The 15,896-nt window shown below is 37.5% G+C and overlaps 1 protein-coding gene across 2 annotated transcripts; it reads right to left on the bottom strand.

Moving 5' to 3' along the window:
- Window positions 1-440: 440 nt before the first annotated feature.
- Window positions 441-13,300, bottom strand: LOC103719540 (probable inactive ATP-dependent zinc metalloprotease FTSHI 2, chloroplastic). 2 transcript variants are annotated; one of them, XM_008808829.4, is made up of 12 exons: window positions 11,715-13,300; window positions 8,058-8,230; window positions 7,452-7,553; window positions 7,191-7,355; window positions 6,506-6,646; window positions 4,922-5,080; window positions 4,265-4,350; window positions 4,011-4,089; window positions 1,889-2,011; window positions 1,754-1,810; window positions 1,425-1,665; window positions 441-903 (listed from the first exon to the last, which is right to left on the bottom strand). In XM_008808829.4, the coding sequence occupies exons 1-11, from the start codon at window positions 13,036-13,038 to the stop codon at window positions 1,450-1,452; spliced, it is 2,625 nt and encodes an 874-aa protein (XP_008807051.1). In that variant the 5' UTR covers window positions 13,039-13,300; the 3' UTR covers window positions 441-903; window positions 1,425-1,449. The 2 variants fall into 2 exon arrangements, with proteins under 2 accessions (XP_008807051.1, XP_008807052.1); XM_008808830.4 differs by having other exon boundaries at window positions 441-948.
- Between the last annotated feature and the right edge of the window lie 2,596 nt (window positions 13,301-15,896).

Here is a 15,896-nt window from a genome sequence, read left to right on the forward strand (position 1 = left end):
ATCAATCGACGCATCATGCATCTACATGGGGACGTACTGTACTGCACCAACCAGCATTCAAAATACCAATATGAAATTCATTACCAAGAATACTATCTTTTAAAGAATACTTCTACAGTGATGGCCACATGAACCGTGGACACAGCCCTGGAACGTGAGATCATAGCGTAGTTAAACACGGACTTCTTCCCTTCAATAACACCGACCACATGCTAATGATTTCATATCCATGCGTAGTTCCTTGACCGGTAGAATCTGTTGTGCAGGGTAAAAAATTTTCAAGGGGCAGCACATTTAGCACGTTAGACAAAAGGAACACAGAGAGGCCCCACGCAGGCAGGAACTGGGAATCCTACAGCTGGATGTAATCCACTAGTAGTGCTTTACACCAGCCACAGATACTCAGAGCTGTGCTCCTAAAGAAGAGAGAAAAGTCAATAGAAGTCTCATGATCAGGGTGTTGGGAGAGCACTTTTGCATTCAAATCTCTGAAAAATTGAAGTTATACACCCGCTTATCCTAACAGGGCATAAATTATTATCTACATAAAAGATTCTTACAAAGTGAATCTTGTGTGAACAGATCTCTGAGAAACTGGACCTAGTAAACCTCTCAGGACAACCTCTTAATCAACCAAACTCAATGGTTGCAGTTGTATTGGTAATTTGGGAGATTATCACAAAAAAAAAAAAAAAAAAGCTGAGAAATGGCCTGAGAGAACAGGAATGGCCGCATCGGAAGAGCCATCACCTTCCATGACCACACAAGTGGTTAGCAGTAAGAAAATTTGATAATGGGAGAATAATCAGAACCAGATTCTAGACAGGTATTGAGTGCAGCATTTGGCAAATAAGAACACGTCCAAATAAATGGGAAGCCATCCTGGGCTATGGAAGCCAGCGTCTGTGAAAAAAGAAAACATCATGGGGTGTTATTTAGTCTGCTGACCTGCATGCCCATTAGATAATCCAATATCAATCCAAGTAAAAGATGCTGTTAGTCAAAAGCAATTAATTAAATAATCCACAAAAGGTCACAGAAAATCATAACATGCGAGCTGAGGTGAATAATATGTGATATTAACAGACAACGTGCTCAATAAAAGAAAACAATTGATTATTATAATGCAAAAATGTCATAAACTAGGAACTAGCAGATCACTTGATAATCTTCAATATCTTTTTAGCTGAGAAACTCAATAAAAGTCAGGCCCTGAAAATGATAGATATTGGCTTCTTGAGATAATTGTATTATCTGACATGGTTTATGTGATTAGCACTTATAATTTAAACATCAACATCAAGTAAAACTAAGGACATGCGATTACTTCAAAAATGACAATCGAGAAACTACTAATGTATAGGAAGGAGCATAATTCAAAAGACAGCAAATTATCTGGCAAGTTCCAAAGCAACATGCCATACCTAAGGTAAGTTCTCTTGGCATCTCTCACAGACGGCTTCCATGGGTTGATTCCTTTCGCGCCATCATCATTTGTTGAAACTGCAGGCGTTTGCTATTCCTAATATCAACAATATTGCGTGGCATAGGCTCCAGATGTCCATGTTCCTTAACCAGGTTAAAAAACTCCTGCTTGGTGAGACTTTTCTTATCAACTAGTCGATTGACCACAGAATCCATAAGGAGGCGATTACGTCGCAGAATCTGCAAAATATGAATTACAATTGCATATGTTAGGCCATCTAATTAACCTTTTTCCAAAAGAAATTAGATGTTTAATGAACACAGGTACCTCTTTTGCAAGTTCATAGCAGTTGTTTAGAACATGCAATGCCTCCAGATCAATTTCCTGATGACAGAAATATTATCATACATGATAAGCTGAGAGGAACAATTGCGGCACAAAACATAAGTTCATGAAGCATACATTGATACGATCTGCGACCCAGAAGTCAGATAGCCCATAATATTTTTCAGAAAGACCACCAAGAACAAAACTCCGTGCAGCTGACCTAGCATTGTCTGCTGTTTCTGCCCAAATCGTACTCAGCTGTTCCATATCATAAAATTTCCATTTGTGTTACATTAGTCCCCAGATAATTAGAACAATAAACCATAAAACACCAGAAGTTTGAACCTTTAAAGGCATTGTCCAGTAAGCCATAATAAGCAGGAAACAACTTTGTTAGGTGAACAGAAACATGCCCAAAACAATGATAGGCGACCACTAATATTCAAAAATCAGAAGAGCAAGGTCATGATTGTATGAGGCTGAAGATATGTGAATATCTTTGCAACTAGAAGCCTTTTATCTTGTGGGCAAGTGGAAACATGAAATGAACAATATATGAAGAGCCAAATAGAAAGAAGCCACAGTAGTTTCTTATATCTTGGCTTATATAGATGTCATTTGCCTTGAACAGGACCTATGGTCAGAGTTGGTCGTTAGTTTGTTGCCAACAAGATAAAGATTCATTCTGCCCAGCAAAACATTGTCTCATGGAGCTCTAAGTTACAGATATTATATCAAAAATCACCTTCATATTAGAAGTGTTTTCTCAAAGTAACTTTTCTCACAAATATTGTGTGGACTACCATAAATGAGTTGTGGTTATGCATATTCACATAAGCGTCCATGATGAATGATCAAGTTCCTGACATACAGAAGTGCTTTCATTGAAGTGAAAGCCTTCTCATCTCATGAGGGTCCCTCTCGTAAGATCAAATTAAAGCAACACAAATCATATGACTGGCTTCCCTAATGACCATTATAAGAATCTAAAATCCCAAGAAAATTTCTAGCAGAAATTATATCAGACCAAGCAAAAGAGGAGGAAATTTGGTTTGAGACAAATAGCTGCCTACAAGCATCCAATCACTGATCCAATTAATGCTATGTAATCTGGTATCTTAGGACCCAACAACAGGAAGAAAAAAAAATCAATAGTAAAATTGATATCCATACATGGATACAAACAACAAAACACATGCACAATATGTGGATAAAAAATCATGCAAACATGTCCTCAAAAGAGAAAATGCAGATGAAAATGCCAGCATAAGATTGAAGGCAAACAATTGAACAATTGACATGAGCTCAACTATCCACGCAGGGTCATGTATTTAGAGAAGGGAATGCCATCGCAAAAACAGTCACTAATTGTGCAGGAGTAATAAGTCTAGTTCTTCTTAGGACTGATCTCCACTGTCAGGCATGCGTGTCATTTCAGACATGGACATCTCAGGGACAAATGTTTTAGTGACCAGTCCTTGGTCTTCATGTTCAATCAAAAATCAATAATAGTCACAAGTCATAACAAACTTTCCCAATTATTGGCAGCCATTTGATCAATCACCCACGCATGCAAACAAAAAAAAAAGTACACAGAAGTATATATTTATGGTATCATAAAACGATCATGACCACCACAATCTACAATAACTAATAAGGCCTCTTCCAACATTCTCTGTTTGCATACATGAGCAAGGTTCCCAGTATATGTTTCAGTACCATACTGGTACCTAACTGTTACAGTGTCTATACAGTCTGATTCTTGGTATTGATACTTCGTATAGAAGGCATACAGAGTATTAGTTCGCTACTGATACAAGTTGATATGCCCGGTATGGATATGGCCCAGTGCTGCAAAGCATGTGCATGTGTCCTTCAGAATACATCCTTGTTAAAAGCCATATTATACATACATCAAGTATTTTCAAATCCTTTCTTGTAAATTGCAAGATATTCAAATCCGCTCTGTTTTTAGCTGTTATGTCGCAAACGAAGATCCATCCCTAGCCCCTATCACTAGTAACACTCACATCTTTGTTGAATGCCATAGAATCTGAACCATTTCGCCATTTTATCCTCAAGGAGTGCATTTCTTCTAACTTTTACAATGTACAGATAAATAACACCAACAACAACCGTACAAACAAGAAGCATAAAAGGTCACACATTGATGCCCAGTTCTTAGTCAGTAGAGAAGAGAAGGGTTCAAATATCAAAACTGATAGAAAGAAACCCCAATATTTTAAATGTTTCATACCTGATTTTCACCATACCAAATTTCATCAGCAGCACGAGGTGCTATTTGAACAGTGATGTGATCAAGAAGGGACTGTCGGCTGTAAAAATCAAAAGAAAGTCTAACAATCAAAACTTTCTTAGAAAATAATACTACCTAGAGGAACTAACAAGGGGAAGAGCCGCTATTATTAAACCTAATTTTGAAGTCACATTTCACTACTGGAGAATTGAAGTTAATGCAAAGTGCTTAATCCGGAAAAGGGCATAAAATACCTAAGCATTCCTTCTTTAAATTTCATGTGATCCATCTTCACTCGCACATAGCCTAGTTCTCTGCCAGCTCGAGGTGCAATGGTAACCTGGTAGAAGCAAACAAGACACTAGCATATCATCAAAATTATTTATGTGCTGACTTATTAAGAAGAATCTCAAGAGCAGCAAAATTGTAGTTGATCAAATGATTGCGCACAAATTCATGCAGACACAGGAACCGATCAAGCAACTTGTCTTCAAGACAGGCCAAAGTGTCATGCCTTAAATCCTTTTATAGCAAGCAATGTTGTTGCACCGATTGTTATCTGTTGTTTCTTTTGAAAATCACTGAATAAATATTTCTACTCTACAGGTGGTGAAAATGTAATAACAGCAAAATGATATGCCATTTTCTATTCATAAGCCTGAAAGATCTTCAATGATCAAGGAAAAATCTCATTGCATGATCATGGATACTCCTAGCACAGCAAGGAGAAAATTAGTTTGCACGAAAGAAAACTGAGCAAGGAATAAATTAAAATATCAGGCAGATATTCTAATATTCTTCAATTCAAGAAAATTCATAGCCCCAAAGACAGATGCAATGAACAAATGTAAGCAGAATATGGATTGTGTTTGAAGAAAATTAAGCAAGAAATAGGGAACTTTAGGAAATACAAACTCAATATTTTTAATATCAGGAAAGTTCACAGCCACAACAGCCATAGCTGCTTCATTAAGGGCCAGTCGTTTCCACATCTCCGGACTTCGATCCTTTTTATCAAGAAATCCTCTTTCTTCTATTTGTGCAGCTTGTAATAAGTCGTCAGTTGTTATCTGCACTAATGCAAGTAATTCTCATTAGATTGATGGCTAGCAATTAGAGTAAAAACTTGAACTCTAGAAACATGGGAAAGCAAAATTTATGCCAAGATATTACCATCAAGTTACATAATGGACATAACATGCAGATTACGTTAGTCCATCCCTTAACAAAATAAAGACCAGAGAACAGACAACACACCAGCAAGGCATCTAAGCAAGTGAAACTCTCGAAATATTGTACTCAAGAACCCACTACATGCATGCACACTGCACACCTCCTTCCCCTCCATTTAAGATACACCTATAGAATAGTAACGAAATCTGTGTACATATATGTATGCTGACCCCAGATACTTGGGATAAAACTTGATGGCTATAGTTCTGGTGTATATGCAAGAATTCAAACACTATACTACTTATACCAATACTTATGAAAAAACTGGTCATAAAGCAAGAGCTATATGTTACATAAGAGTCAGGATCTTCACAAGCTCTCATAAGAAAATCATGAGAAATATGTGGAATATGCTTTAGTGTGTCTATGCACACAGGCATGTGATTCGATGTGTATCCGTGCATATATTATGCTCTAGAACACCAGTAGAATAATATGGCTTAATATAACAAATGGTGGTAAAAGGGTACTCTGAGATTTATCTAAACATATAAAAGGGTTCTTCTTCTGTGATCGTTGTGCCCCCACTGCAACTTCAAAACAAATGCTTTATGATAATGTTATATAAATTAAATGCTTGAAAAGAAAATATGAACCTAACACACAGGAAGAACACTGCATGTATGAATTCCATGTGAGATTAACCTAGGGTAATTAGGAACAGAAATAAGTTCATTATCAGACACAGAATTTGCAACTAAACAAGTAAAAAAGTTGTACAGGCCTCGGCATACACATACAAATAAAGATCCGAGAGATTCCTAGGAAAAAAGGGGTCAGATTTGTGTTATAGAATCTAGAAATAGAAGAGGAAATTGTCCCCATATAGTTGGTATAAGGCTTGTTACTCATGCCGGCTTGAAATGACTAAATTGAATGTAAACTTCAAATGCCAGTGCCTATAATTTTTTGGCTTACACTCTAATCTTGCTACTCAGAGAAAAGGTTCGTATAAGATGCCGGCTATATAGTTATGATTGTCTGGTCAAATATTTATATATATATTTGAAAAATCACAGAATAATAGAGAGGGTCAGAATCGGAAGTAGATAATAAAAATTCAAAATTTATGTTATTATATACATTTTTTATTTACCATATTTGATCACACTGAAATTAGACATGCACATCTGAATCTCGGTCAGAAAGCAGGCATTTTTGTATGAAGAAAAGAAGGATATGCCGTTTTTTCATATTACAAGAATCAAGACTAAGCAAAGAAATTCCGAAGTACTGCCAGAAGTTAACAAGAGGTGACATACCTCAGACCTTCCATCACGCATCATATTAATTGCAGCAATTTCAACTATGTTGGCCAACTCAGCACCAACCATCCCCTCAGTCATACTAGCTACAGCCACATAATCAACATCATCAGCCATTGGTTTCTTACGAGCATGGACCTGTTAACAGCAGCTGGTAAAGGATTGTCACACATATTTGCAGAACATCTGCCTATATCAAGTATTAGAAATTTAGAAGGAAAACTAAATGATGGATCTTCTTTCTGGTGTGTGCTTATGTGGTTAATATAACTCAACCTTTTTAACATGCAATCGACAGTTTAAAGTACAGAATTCTTCCTGTGAACTTCTAAAAATTTTGGCTAGATGGATATGTAAAATGATGACCGTTAGATGCCATGACCAAGCTTTATGCAATGGGAGTAACTGAACAAATTTTAAAGCATGATGTCTGAAGATGGGACATCCAATACAGCAGACAAGATATATGTAAAAGTTTTATCCAGTGGTCTTTTCATTTTTTGGCTATAATGAAATCATAATTTGCTGTAACCAGTCTGACTGATTTAATGCTCAATTCACCTAAGAAGTAAAACCCTTATGAGAAAAAGGCCAGCAGAAAAACAGAAATGCAACTATAGGATACTACAGTTATGGGAAAGAAAAACTGCATTAACATAATAAACCAATGGAGGAGCAATACCTTCAGAATCTCAACACGGCCAATGAGGCTAGGTTTTGGGATGTAAATTTTCCTATCAAACCGCCCAGGCCTCACAAGTGCCGGATCAAGAATATCTGGTCTATTGGTTGCAGCAATGGTGATTACATCACCTCTTCCTTCAAACCCATCCAAGCACACAAGGAGCTTCAGCGAATCCGAGGATGTTAATATAATTAGATACTTTCAAGAACAATAAGTATCATTAAATAGCTCATATCTAATTCATATTGATTTTCTTACCTGATTGAGAGTAGCATCTCGTTCTTGTCCACCAGAACCTTTAATTAGACCACGTTCTCTTCCAACAGCATCCAGCTCATCAATGAACACAACAGAAGGAGCCTAGCATATGACAAGAGGTAATATTTACATAATCTTCTGAATATCAATCTATGAATAAGGAGAACATTATGGCCCCACAAATTAATCTGATCAACAAGGAAATGAAAAGCATATTATGTTCAAAGTTCAAACAGCTCTTTTCTTGTTAAAAAGAAACCTACTTGCATAGCTTAAGCAAATTGTTACCATTGAGCTCTTGCTCAGATGGATATCACCTTTGCCACTTGGGCAAGGGGGTAGGGATTTGATTCCAGTTGGAGTCAGCCCTCAAGGGATGGAGTGGCTATAGGGTAGAAAGGTGGGGATTAGCCTAATCTTTTTGAAAAAAAAATCAATTTATTAATATGAAGATGCTGACAGCACTAAAGCTTTTAAAACAAAATTATTCATATAACATCAAGCAGACTATTAATGTACAAACAAAGAAAAATAAGAATTTAAAAAAAAATTGTAAGAAACAAATTAAAAAAGACAGAAAAACTGGAGCAACTTGACAGGTCTCACATTCTCTTTTGCTTCTTGATAGAGTGCACGGACACGAGATGCTCCAACACCCACATATATTTCTACAAATTGTGACGCAGAAATTGAGAAAAAGTTCACACCAGCCTCGCCAGCAACAGCCTTTGCTAATAACGTCTTACCCACTCCAGGAGGCCCACACAGTAGTATGCCACCTGAACGGCAATCATTTAGTGCCAGGTAAATTGATATGATAAGTTGCACAACAAACGTTCAATAAATACAACTAAAGCATATGAAAACAAAATAGAAGCCTTAAGGATACTTGAGGCAGAAGAAAACTAATTAATCATGCTTAGTGAACAACTGAATGAACTCTATACTAGCAAGTAGGCATGTGCAATGCATGTTTAAGGGAATATAGAAGAAAGAGCAAGTGATAGAGTCCAATCAGTTTAGGAGTCGAAACAAAGAATCTATTTGGGAGTCAAATGAAGAAAGATAAAGAGTCCAATATGTTTTGGAGTTTCATGACAGGAGTTTCATTCGATTGGAAAAGGAGAGAGAGCACATGTGGTAGTAAACATGAGCAAGAAAGTTAGTGGGGTAATTAACATATTTTTTAAGATTAAATAGAAGGGATATTCTTGGAATATACAATGACAGACTGAATCAAGAGAGAATGGTCCATGATTTCAAGACTATCATTTTTATATAAATAGTACAGATTAGTCAAACTTTTCTTCAAGCATTTGACTTTATGGAATTACATGTTGGTAGAACATAGAAGATAGAGTAGCTCTGGAATATTGTGATGCAATTACCATGCACCATCAAACACTAATTGCCCCTCTTCTATGCACTTTTCCTTGTTTACCAATATAATGCAAGTTATCATCTAAGAATGGAAGAAGACACCCAGGTCTACCCAACATCAATGTGGCATAAGAGATATATTCGATGAGATTGCAACTATCCATCAAATATACATGCCACCTGAGTCTACCACATGCACCGGACATGATGGGATCGCAACTATCACATAAATGCTCTTTGAGATTGCACATGTAGCCTTTAATTGGTTGATCAGATTAGATCCATCCATCAAATACCCTTTCACGTTGAATCAATCACATGAAAATTCCAAATACATCACATAAGTAAAGAATATACATAGAACTGATACAGTTCATCAGTTTGCATATGGGATCATTGCCATCAATCTAATACTCTCTTTGAATAATTTGCATGCATCTAACATGTCAAGGACTACATAAAAAAGAATTGTAGCCAATAGAAAAATAACTTGTTTGCAGACAAGAGCCTTATTTTGAGATGGAGAGGTATCAAAAGAAAATAAAGTTGACTTGAAAATCTTATGGACTTACATGTAAGCAGATTGCCAATATGAGAACTGGACTCGAACAGATTTATAAGCGAGAAGCAGAAAATGATAGTTAGAGAAATCTTTATAGCAGAAACGGGAAATGGACAAAGTCCAGTACGAAATGCATCAAATTTCTTGTAAGCCTATAAGAAACCAATAGGAAACTAGTCTACTATAGTGTGCCCCTGGACCAGTCTGTTACTCTGTCCCTGAACAGCGATTGACAAATTAACTTTTTATTTTGAAATCCTTTCTCTTGCTTGAAATATGTATGTAATGGGTGTTTATACAAGCCCACCAAAAATAGAAACATATGCGTGACTCTTCTTTCTTTCCTCTTTTTCATATAGCATTTGGTCGTGGAGTGGTGCCTCTAGCAATGATGGGCCCACATCAGCATCTCCCTCCCTCCTTCCCTCCTATATAATAGAAGCCAAATGAAGTCAACCGAGTAAAGAGATTCAACTCAGGCCATCGGCTTCACATTAAATTCCACTCACAAACTAAAGCAATTCCCTAAGCATGTTTCCCAAACTCCAAGTTGACAAGGAAATTTTTTTCACCATAGTTATGCTTGTAACTCACATGTATCTAAGTTCACAGGTTAATGAAGGGAAGGATATGAGTCCAATCTGGAAAGACCTCACTAAAGATCATCTAGATAGGAAGCTGTGACAAAAAATGCCTGATGCGTATCTAATAGTTAGTTCAACATAACAGCTAAACCATTTGACCACTTGGTCTGGTAAATCCACCTGAAACTCATGCATATAGATGGCTAGATATTTGATGGCAAGCAATGACACAAACTCAAATACGCATATTATGTCTAACATATATGAAACTATCTAATAGGACTCTCCCACAAACCAGGTAGGTTTCCATATATGCCCCAATCTCATAATGACCTATGTTTGATTTGCATCATCAAACGAGGAGATAAAGCCAGCAAAAATAAGCTTATGGGAACTTTCCAAGACATGATGCAACAAAAGAAAGTAGCATACAAAGAAAGAGATGATAATCTTAGCTACCTTCACAGTGATGCTGGTAAGACTTAATTACATTAACTGCATCTAAGTATGAACTTGGAAGATGTGGAAGATGACAAGTCCACCAAGAAAACAATTATCAGTTTTTACAACAAAATTTCTGCAATGGAAAAGGAAGTACTCCAAATTTTTGGATTTGTTGAATATTGCCTCGAGGAAGACAACTTACAAATGTTGATTGAAGTCTTTGAAGTTGAGCTATTTCAAACCTTTTACAAAGGATATACAACCCACCACTGTGGAGTGCTCCTACACCTGCTCTGATTCTAAGAGAACAAAGCGCTGAACTGAAATTTCCAGCTCAAGAATGATAATTTTGTCAGTAGTTCTGTTAAGTTTATACCTATGTCTACAAAGAATTCTAACTCTGTGAAACAGACCAAGATGCTGAGGGGTGTCCCAACTCTGTGAAACAGACCAAGATGCTGAGGGGTGTCCCAATCTCCAGAAGCATCAAATCAGGGAAAAATGCAGTTGCTTTACAGTCAAGACATAGATAAGAGGCTCAGTTATTCTTCTGAACCTCTTAAAGATTAGACATTTAGCCCACTTATTAAAGCATATCTCTCTTGGGCCTCAAGTGGTCCTTAGCATAGTTAAAAGAAATTCAATAGTCTTAAGTCTTGTAAACAGCCAGGTGCATGGAGCAATTATTTAGGAAGGATTAATTCAATTGATTCTCTAGCAGCCTCGCTCACTAGCATAGTGCAGTACGATATCTTTTTGGAGCCCAATCCAGTTTGCTTAACTTATAGAAGTTCAAAAAAAGAGCAGTCCGGAAAAAAGAATTGTAAGTGACAACAAAGTTTGGCTTATAAACAAAGAAGAAGAATTCAAGCATATTAAGAGCCAATAATTGATCAGTACATATGTAAGTGCATGTCGAAATATTGTTCTCCTGGTTTGATGCAACTTATATCTAAAGTCAACAGCATATAATACCATGTTTACAAGTTATTGTTCTAAGGAAAGAGCATGGACAACACATCAAGCTTCATGAATAGGCAATAACTAGTGACGAGAGAGTTAAAGTCTAGCACATCATGTACATCATATTTATCAAACATTTCGAAGCAGTTACAGAGAGAAGAGATGCAAATATAACAAGAATCACAAGTCCGGCAATCAAAAAGTGTTTATTTCCTAATATATTTATTTTTTAATATAGTTTTATTACTCATAACTAGTAAGAAGGTACCATGGTAAAATAAATACTTGGAGAATATATATCATCAAGTCAGATGACTGCAAAATCCTAACCTGGTATCCTCACTCCTCGCCTCCGGTACATTTCTCCCAGTGTGAAAAACTTAACGATCTCCTCAAGCTCAAGACGTATGTTCCCAAGACCAGCAACATCACTGAACTTTACATCTACACCACCCCTTTCCATGTATTGAGGCAGCCGCTTGCTATTTGCACGTCGTACTCGAGCACCGGACTGCATAAACTTCATTGCCATCTTAAGGTAAGGATTCTGCTCTCCTTTCTCCTCACTCTCATCCTCACCACTACCCTCAAGTCCCACCAAATCCCTCTCCAACTCCCTCATCTTCTTCCGCTCCTCTGCCTCGGCCTTCTCTATCTTGAGCCTGTCTTCATAATCTTTCTGCTGCTTCCTGTAGCTAAGCACGACGGTCCTATAAAAAATAAAGAATATCAAAGCCCCAATAGCAGTTGCGACATTCTTGTCCCTCGCCATGTCAGCCCACACAAGCGCCATGTGCTGGTAGTTCTTTCTCGCCTGCCGAAGGGACTCCTCGTGCTTGGCCTTCCTCACCTCCAATCTCCTCTTCCTCTCATCAGCCTTCTTCTGAGCTCTGAGAGCCTTCTCCATCTCCTCCCTCTCCTGCCTCACCGTCGCCAGCTCCATCTTCCTCCTCTCCGCCAGCTCCTTCCAAGCCTTCTCAAGCTCTAAAGCCCGCTTCGACTTCGGCTTCGGTTTCAAGAACAACATTGGAAACTTCGCCAACCACCCCAAGTAGGGGCTCGGAACCTCTGGCTTCCTAATCGGCGGAGTATACGCATTAATACAAACAGAATTCAACTGCAACCTATCCCACGATTCCCAAAACTTATCATCCCTCTCGATGGTCGGAAGCACCGTCCTCAAAACCCTAGAATCTTCAAGAATGACCAATACCGGATCTGGTCGCTGCTTCAAATTGACAGAAGGCAATTTTACGATGTGCTTGAGCTTTCCCTCTTCCTTCAGATTCAAGATTTCGGTGTACGGGATCCGATCGCCGACGGTCGGAAGTCCACGAGACCAAGACTTGAGCTCTTCGGGGGAGAGAGCCTCTGTGCTTTTCTTCGCCGGCCGCTTCTTCTCCGCTACCTTGGCTTGGGCCGGGGATTGTGGGAGCGAAGAGGAGATCACGGTTAGGGTTACGGAGAGCTGGAGCAATCCAATGCGAGATTTCTTGGTTTCTTTCTCATCGGATTCTTCAGGACCGATCGAGTTGCAAGAAATCAAAGATTTGGGGGAATTTGATCTTTTCTTGGAGCAAAAACGGATTCTTGGTGGGGTTCGGCGAAGAGAAATGTGAGAGAAAAGGAGAGAACTCGACGCGGCGAGCTCCATGGGACCGGATGGAAGGAGAGGAGGCGGGAGCGGGGGATTAGAGCACCTCTGGGAGCGGGGATTGGAGCGGCGAAGGGGTGGGATGGAGCTCGGCTTCAGGGCTAGCCATGGGAATCGCGAGGGAGGAACGGGCGTGTCATTGGGAGAGAGATGGATTAGGGTTTAAGAAGTGATGCTCTGAGAGCGAACGGGACGTCATATAGGATAGAGCTCTCGCTGCGATGGTGAGAAGGGGGCAGGGAGCGGGCTTTGCTTCCGGGACGGGTTGAGAAAAGCGATAGATTATAACTTATATTTACTGGCTTTGCTCTATCCGTCACATAGAAAATTTTTATTTTATTTTATTTATTTATTTTTTTCGTTAAAAACGGCTACTAATTTCATATAACCCTAATGTGGGTACAACCTGCCAAATCGCAGGAAAGTAAAAGATACAAAGAGGGGTGAATGTCTGAGACAGATGTCCAAAAAAAATCCTCGAAATGCCGAGCAACAAAGGAGGCGGCCCAGTCTGCAGCCCTGTTCGTCTTCCAAAACACATGTCCAATCTGAATCTCACCCATCAACCGCGCCATCATACGGATCTCCCGAATAAGGGGATGACCATCTCCAAACCGGTCCGCCCCTCGGAGCTAGTCGATAACCACAAAAGAATCTCCCTCAAAGCATACCTGCTCCATACCAAGTACGTGCCACGCAGAGGATATATCCTCCCACGCTGCGTGCAACTCTGCCCTGGCCACTGTGAGACCTGGCGTGCGCTGTAACATAGAAATTCATATGATAAATTATTTCCACAGCCATCTGCGTAACTGTCCAAATGAAGGATAGAACAAGCACGTAGTTGTAACCAATCTTTAAAGATTCTAACTTTGGATTATTTATTGGAGCCACAAACTATATGAGAAGCAAATAGGATGCATATGCGAACTTACAAACATCATATCAACACTAGGAAATTTCACATTTGCAACAAAGTAAAAACTTTTATATATTGCATGATCGATGTATTGATTTCAATAAGCTTTTCTCCTGGTGGATAGAGAACTAAGACACTCTTTACCTTTCTTTTCATCAGTTTATCCCTCACAATTGAAAGCATTGTAAAGACTTGGACAACTGGTTGCTCAAAATAAAGATCCCAAATTGCACGAATAGTACAAAAATATCTCAAACGGAATCCGACTAATTCAGGCATTGTGGACATTTCCTCATTTTCATTTTATTCTTAAGTTTCCTATTTATCAAAAAAAAAATCATTTTTGACTCACTTTTTATCAACATATATGAATCGTTTTGGTTGTGATGGAATGCATATTCTATTTACTGGTCATATGAAAATTCAGTCAACTTCATATATATAATGTATTTCATACATATGGATGGAAATGAGACGGAGGAACGAATAGCATTTTTGAATTTGCGATACGTAAAAATGACTATGCATTGATAAAACATTTCTGAAAAAAAAAATTTATCACTTTCACTTTTGGAGTCTTGTATATAATGTAAAAATTGATCCAATTTCTACTTATTATTATGATATTATAATCATATTAAGTACCAACAAATAAATAGATATAGAATGAAATATGCTCTTTAGGAATAAAATAAAGATAGAATAATCAAGAGCTATATCGATTTTTTTTAAGCACACTTTTAATGTTCAAAAAAGAATTCGTAGATTTTTTTGATAGTAGAATTTATAGATAGAATACATTGAATTGTATAATAGTAATTCAAGTAATATTTATTAAGAAATGCCAATATATTTGTCCGCGTATTACATGTTCTATCGTAATTTTACTTGTGACAATAGAAGTCAAGTCGCACTATCATATTCCTTTTTTTATTCAAAAAAAATTGATGAAAAGTTTAAGCACAATAATTCTCAATAAGGATATATATATATATATATATATATATATATATATATATATATATATATATATATATATATATATATATATATATATATAAGAGAAAGACTCAATTCGGTATCTATGTAACAATTTCTATTTTGGGGCTTATGTTTACGGGGATGTTGTGCAAAATATACTTCTAAAAATTATCCCATAGATCCTATATCATATATTATTGTTATAACTAAAATTGAAAAGGATTGGTTATCGAAAATAATTGATGCAAATTAGTAGTAAATCAATTTAATTTTGTTATACCACCAAGGCAACACTTTGAGATGCAAATTTAAGAACAAGTCAATGGTTCTAGTTTGCCTTGAATTTTATGGTCACCGCTAGGCATCTATTTTTTCTCTTGCCAATAGGAGGTTTAAATAGTGTCTTTGAGTTGCAATCAATTGAAGGGAATAATCTAAATTAGATCCAATAAAATATCGGAACTAATTTTTGAAAGAGGATAAGTAAAATGGAATTCAATATCAAAATAAAAATAGTAATAGAATATGATTGGATAAAAATGTTACCCATTTTAGATCATATTTGGTGGCATGGTCAAGTGGTAAGGCGTGGACTACAAATCCTTTATCTCCCGTTCAAATCCATGTGTCACCTTGTGGGAACAATCCAAGCTACAAAAATCTTTCGCCAATACATTGATTTGCGATCCAATCTCACTTTTGAGTTAGGTTCTATAATGTACTCCTACATTGTAGAATGGGCCATTGTATGATATAGTTATTAGATCCTCCCTTGCGTAGAGAGATATCTTCCATATAAACGTTGTAATTCATCTCCTGAGCTAGGGTCGGAATTGGACTCGGATCGGCCTGAGGCCCATCGAGCTAAGCTGATTTCAAGTTGGGCTACGAGCTAAGTCTAAAAAATTTTAGATCGAATTTAGGCTTAAATATAGAGCTCAGATATTTTTCGGGCCGA

This window comes from Phoenix dactylifera, chromosome 1 (genome assembly GCF_009389715.1).
Source record: "Phoenix dactylifera cultivar Barhee BC4 chromosome 1, palm_55x_up_171113_PBpolish2nd_filt_p, whole genome shotgun sequence".
Lineage (NCBI taxonomy): Eukaryota > Viridiplantae > Streptophyta > Magnoliopsida > Arecales > Arecaceae > Phoenix > Phoenix dactylifera.

Bases quoted from the DNA above. Each gene is read 5' to 3' on its own strand.
- LOC103719540 (XM_008808829.4), bottom strand. From the start codon at position 13,038: ATGGAGCTCGCCGCGTCGAGTTCTCTCCTTTTCTCTCACATTTCTCTT. The intron at 7,356-7,451 runs GTAAGAAAATCA...GATTCGCTGAAG, and splicing joins GAGATGCTACTCTCAATCAG to CTCCTTGTGTGCTTGGATGG. The intron at 5,081-6,505 runs GTATGTCACCTC...GCATTAGTGCAG, and splicing joins TGCGTGATGGAAGGTCTGAG to ATAACAACTGACGACTTATT.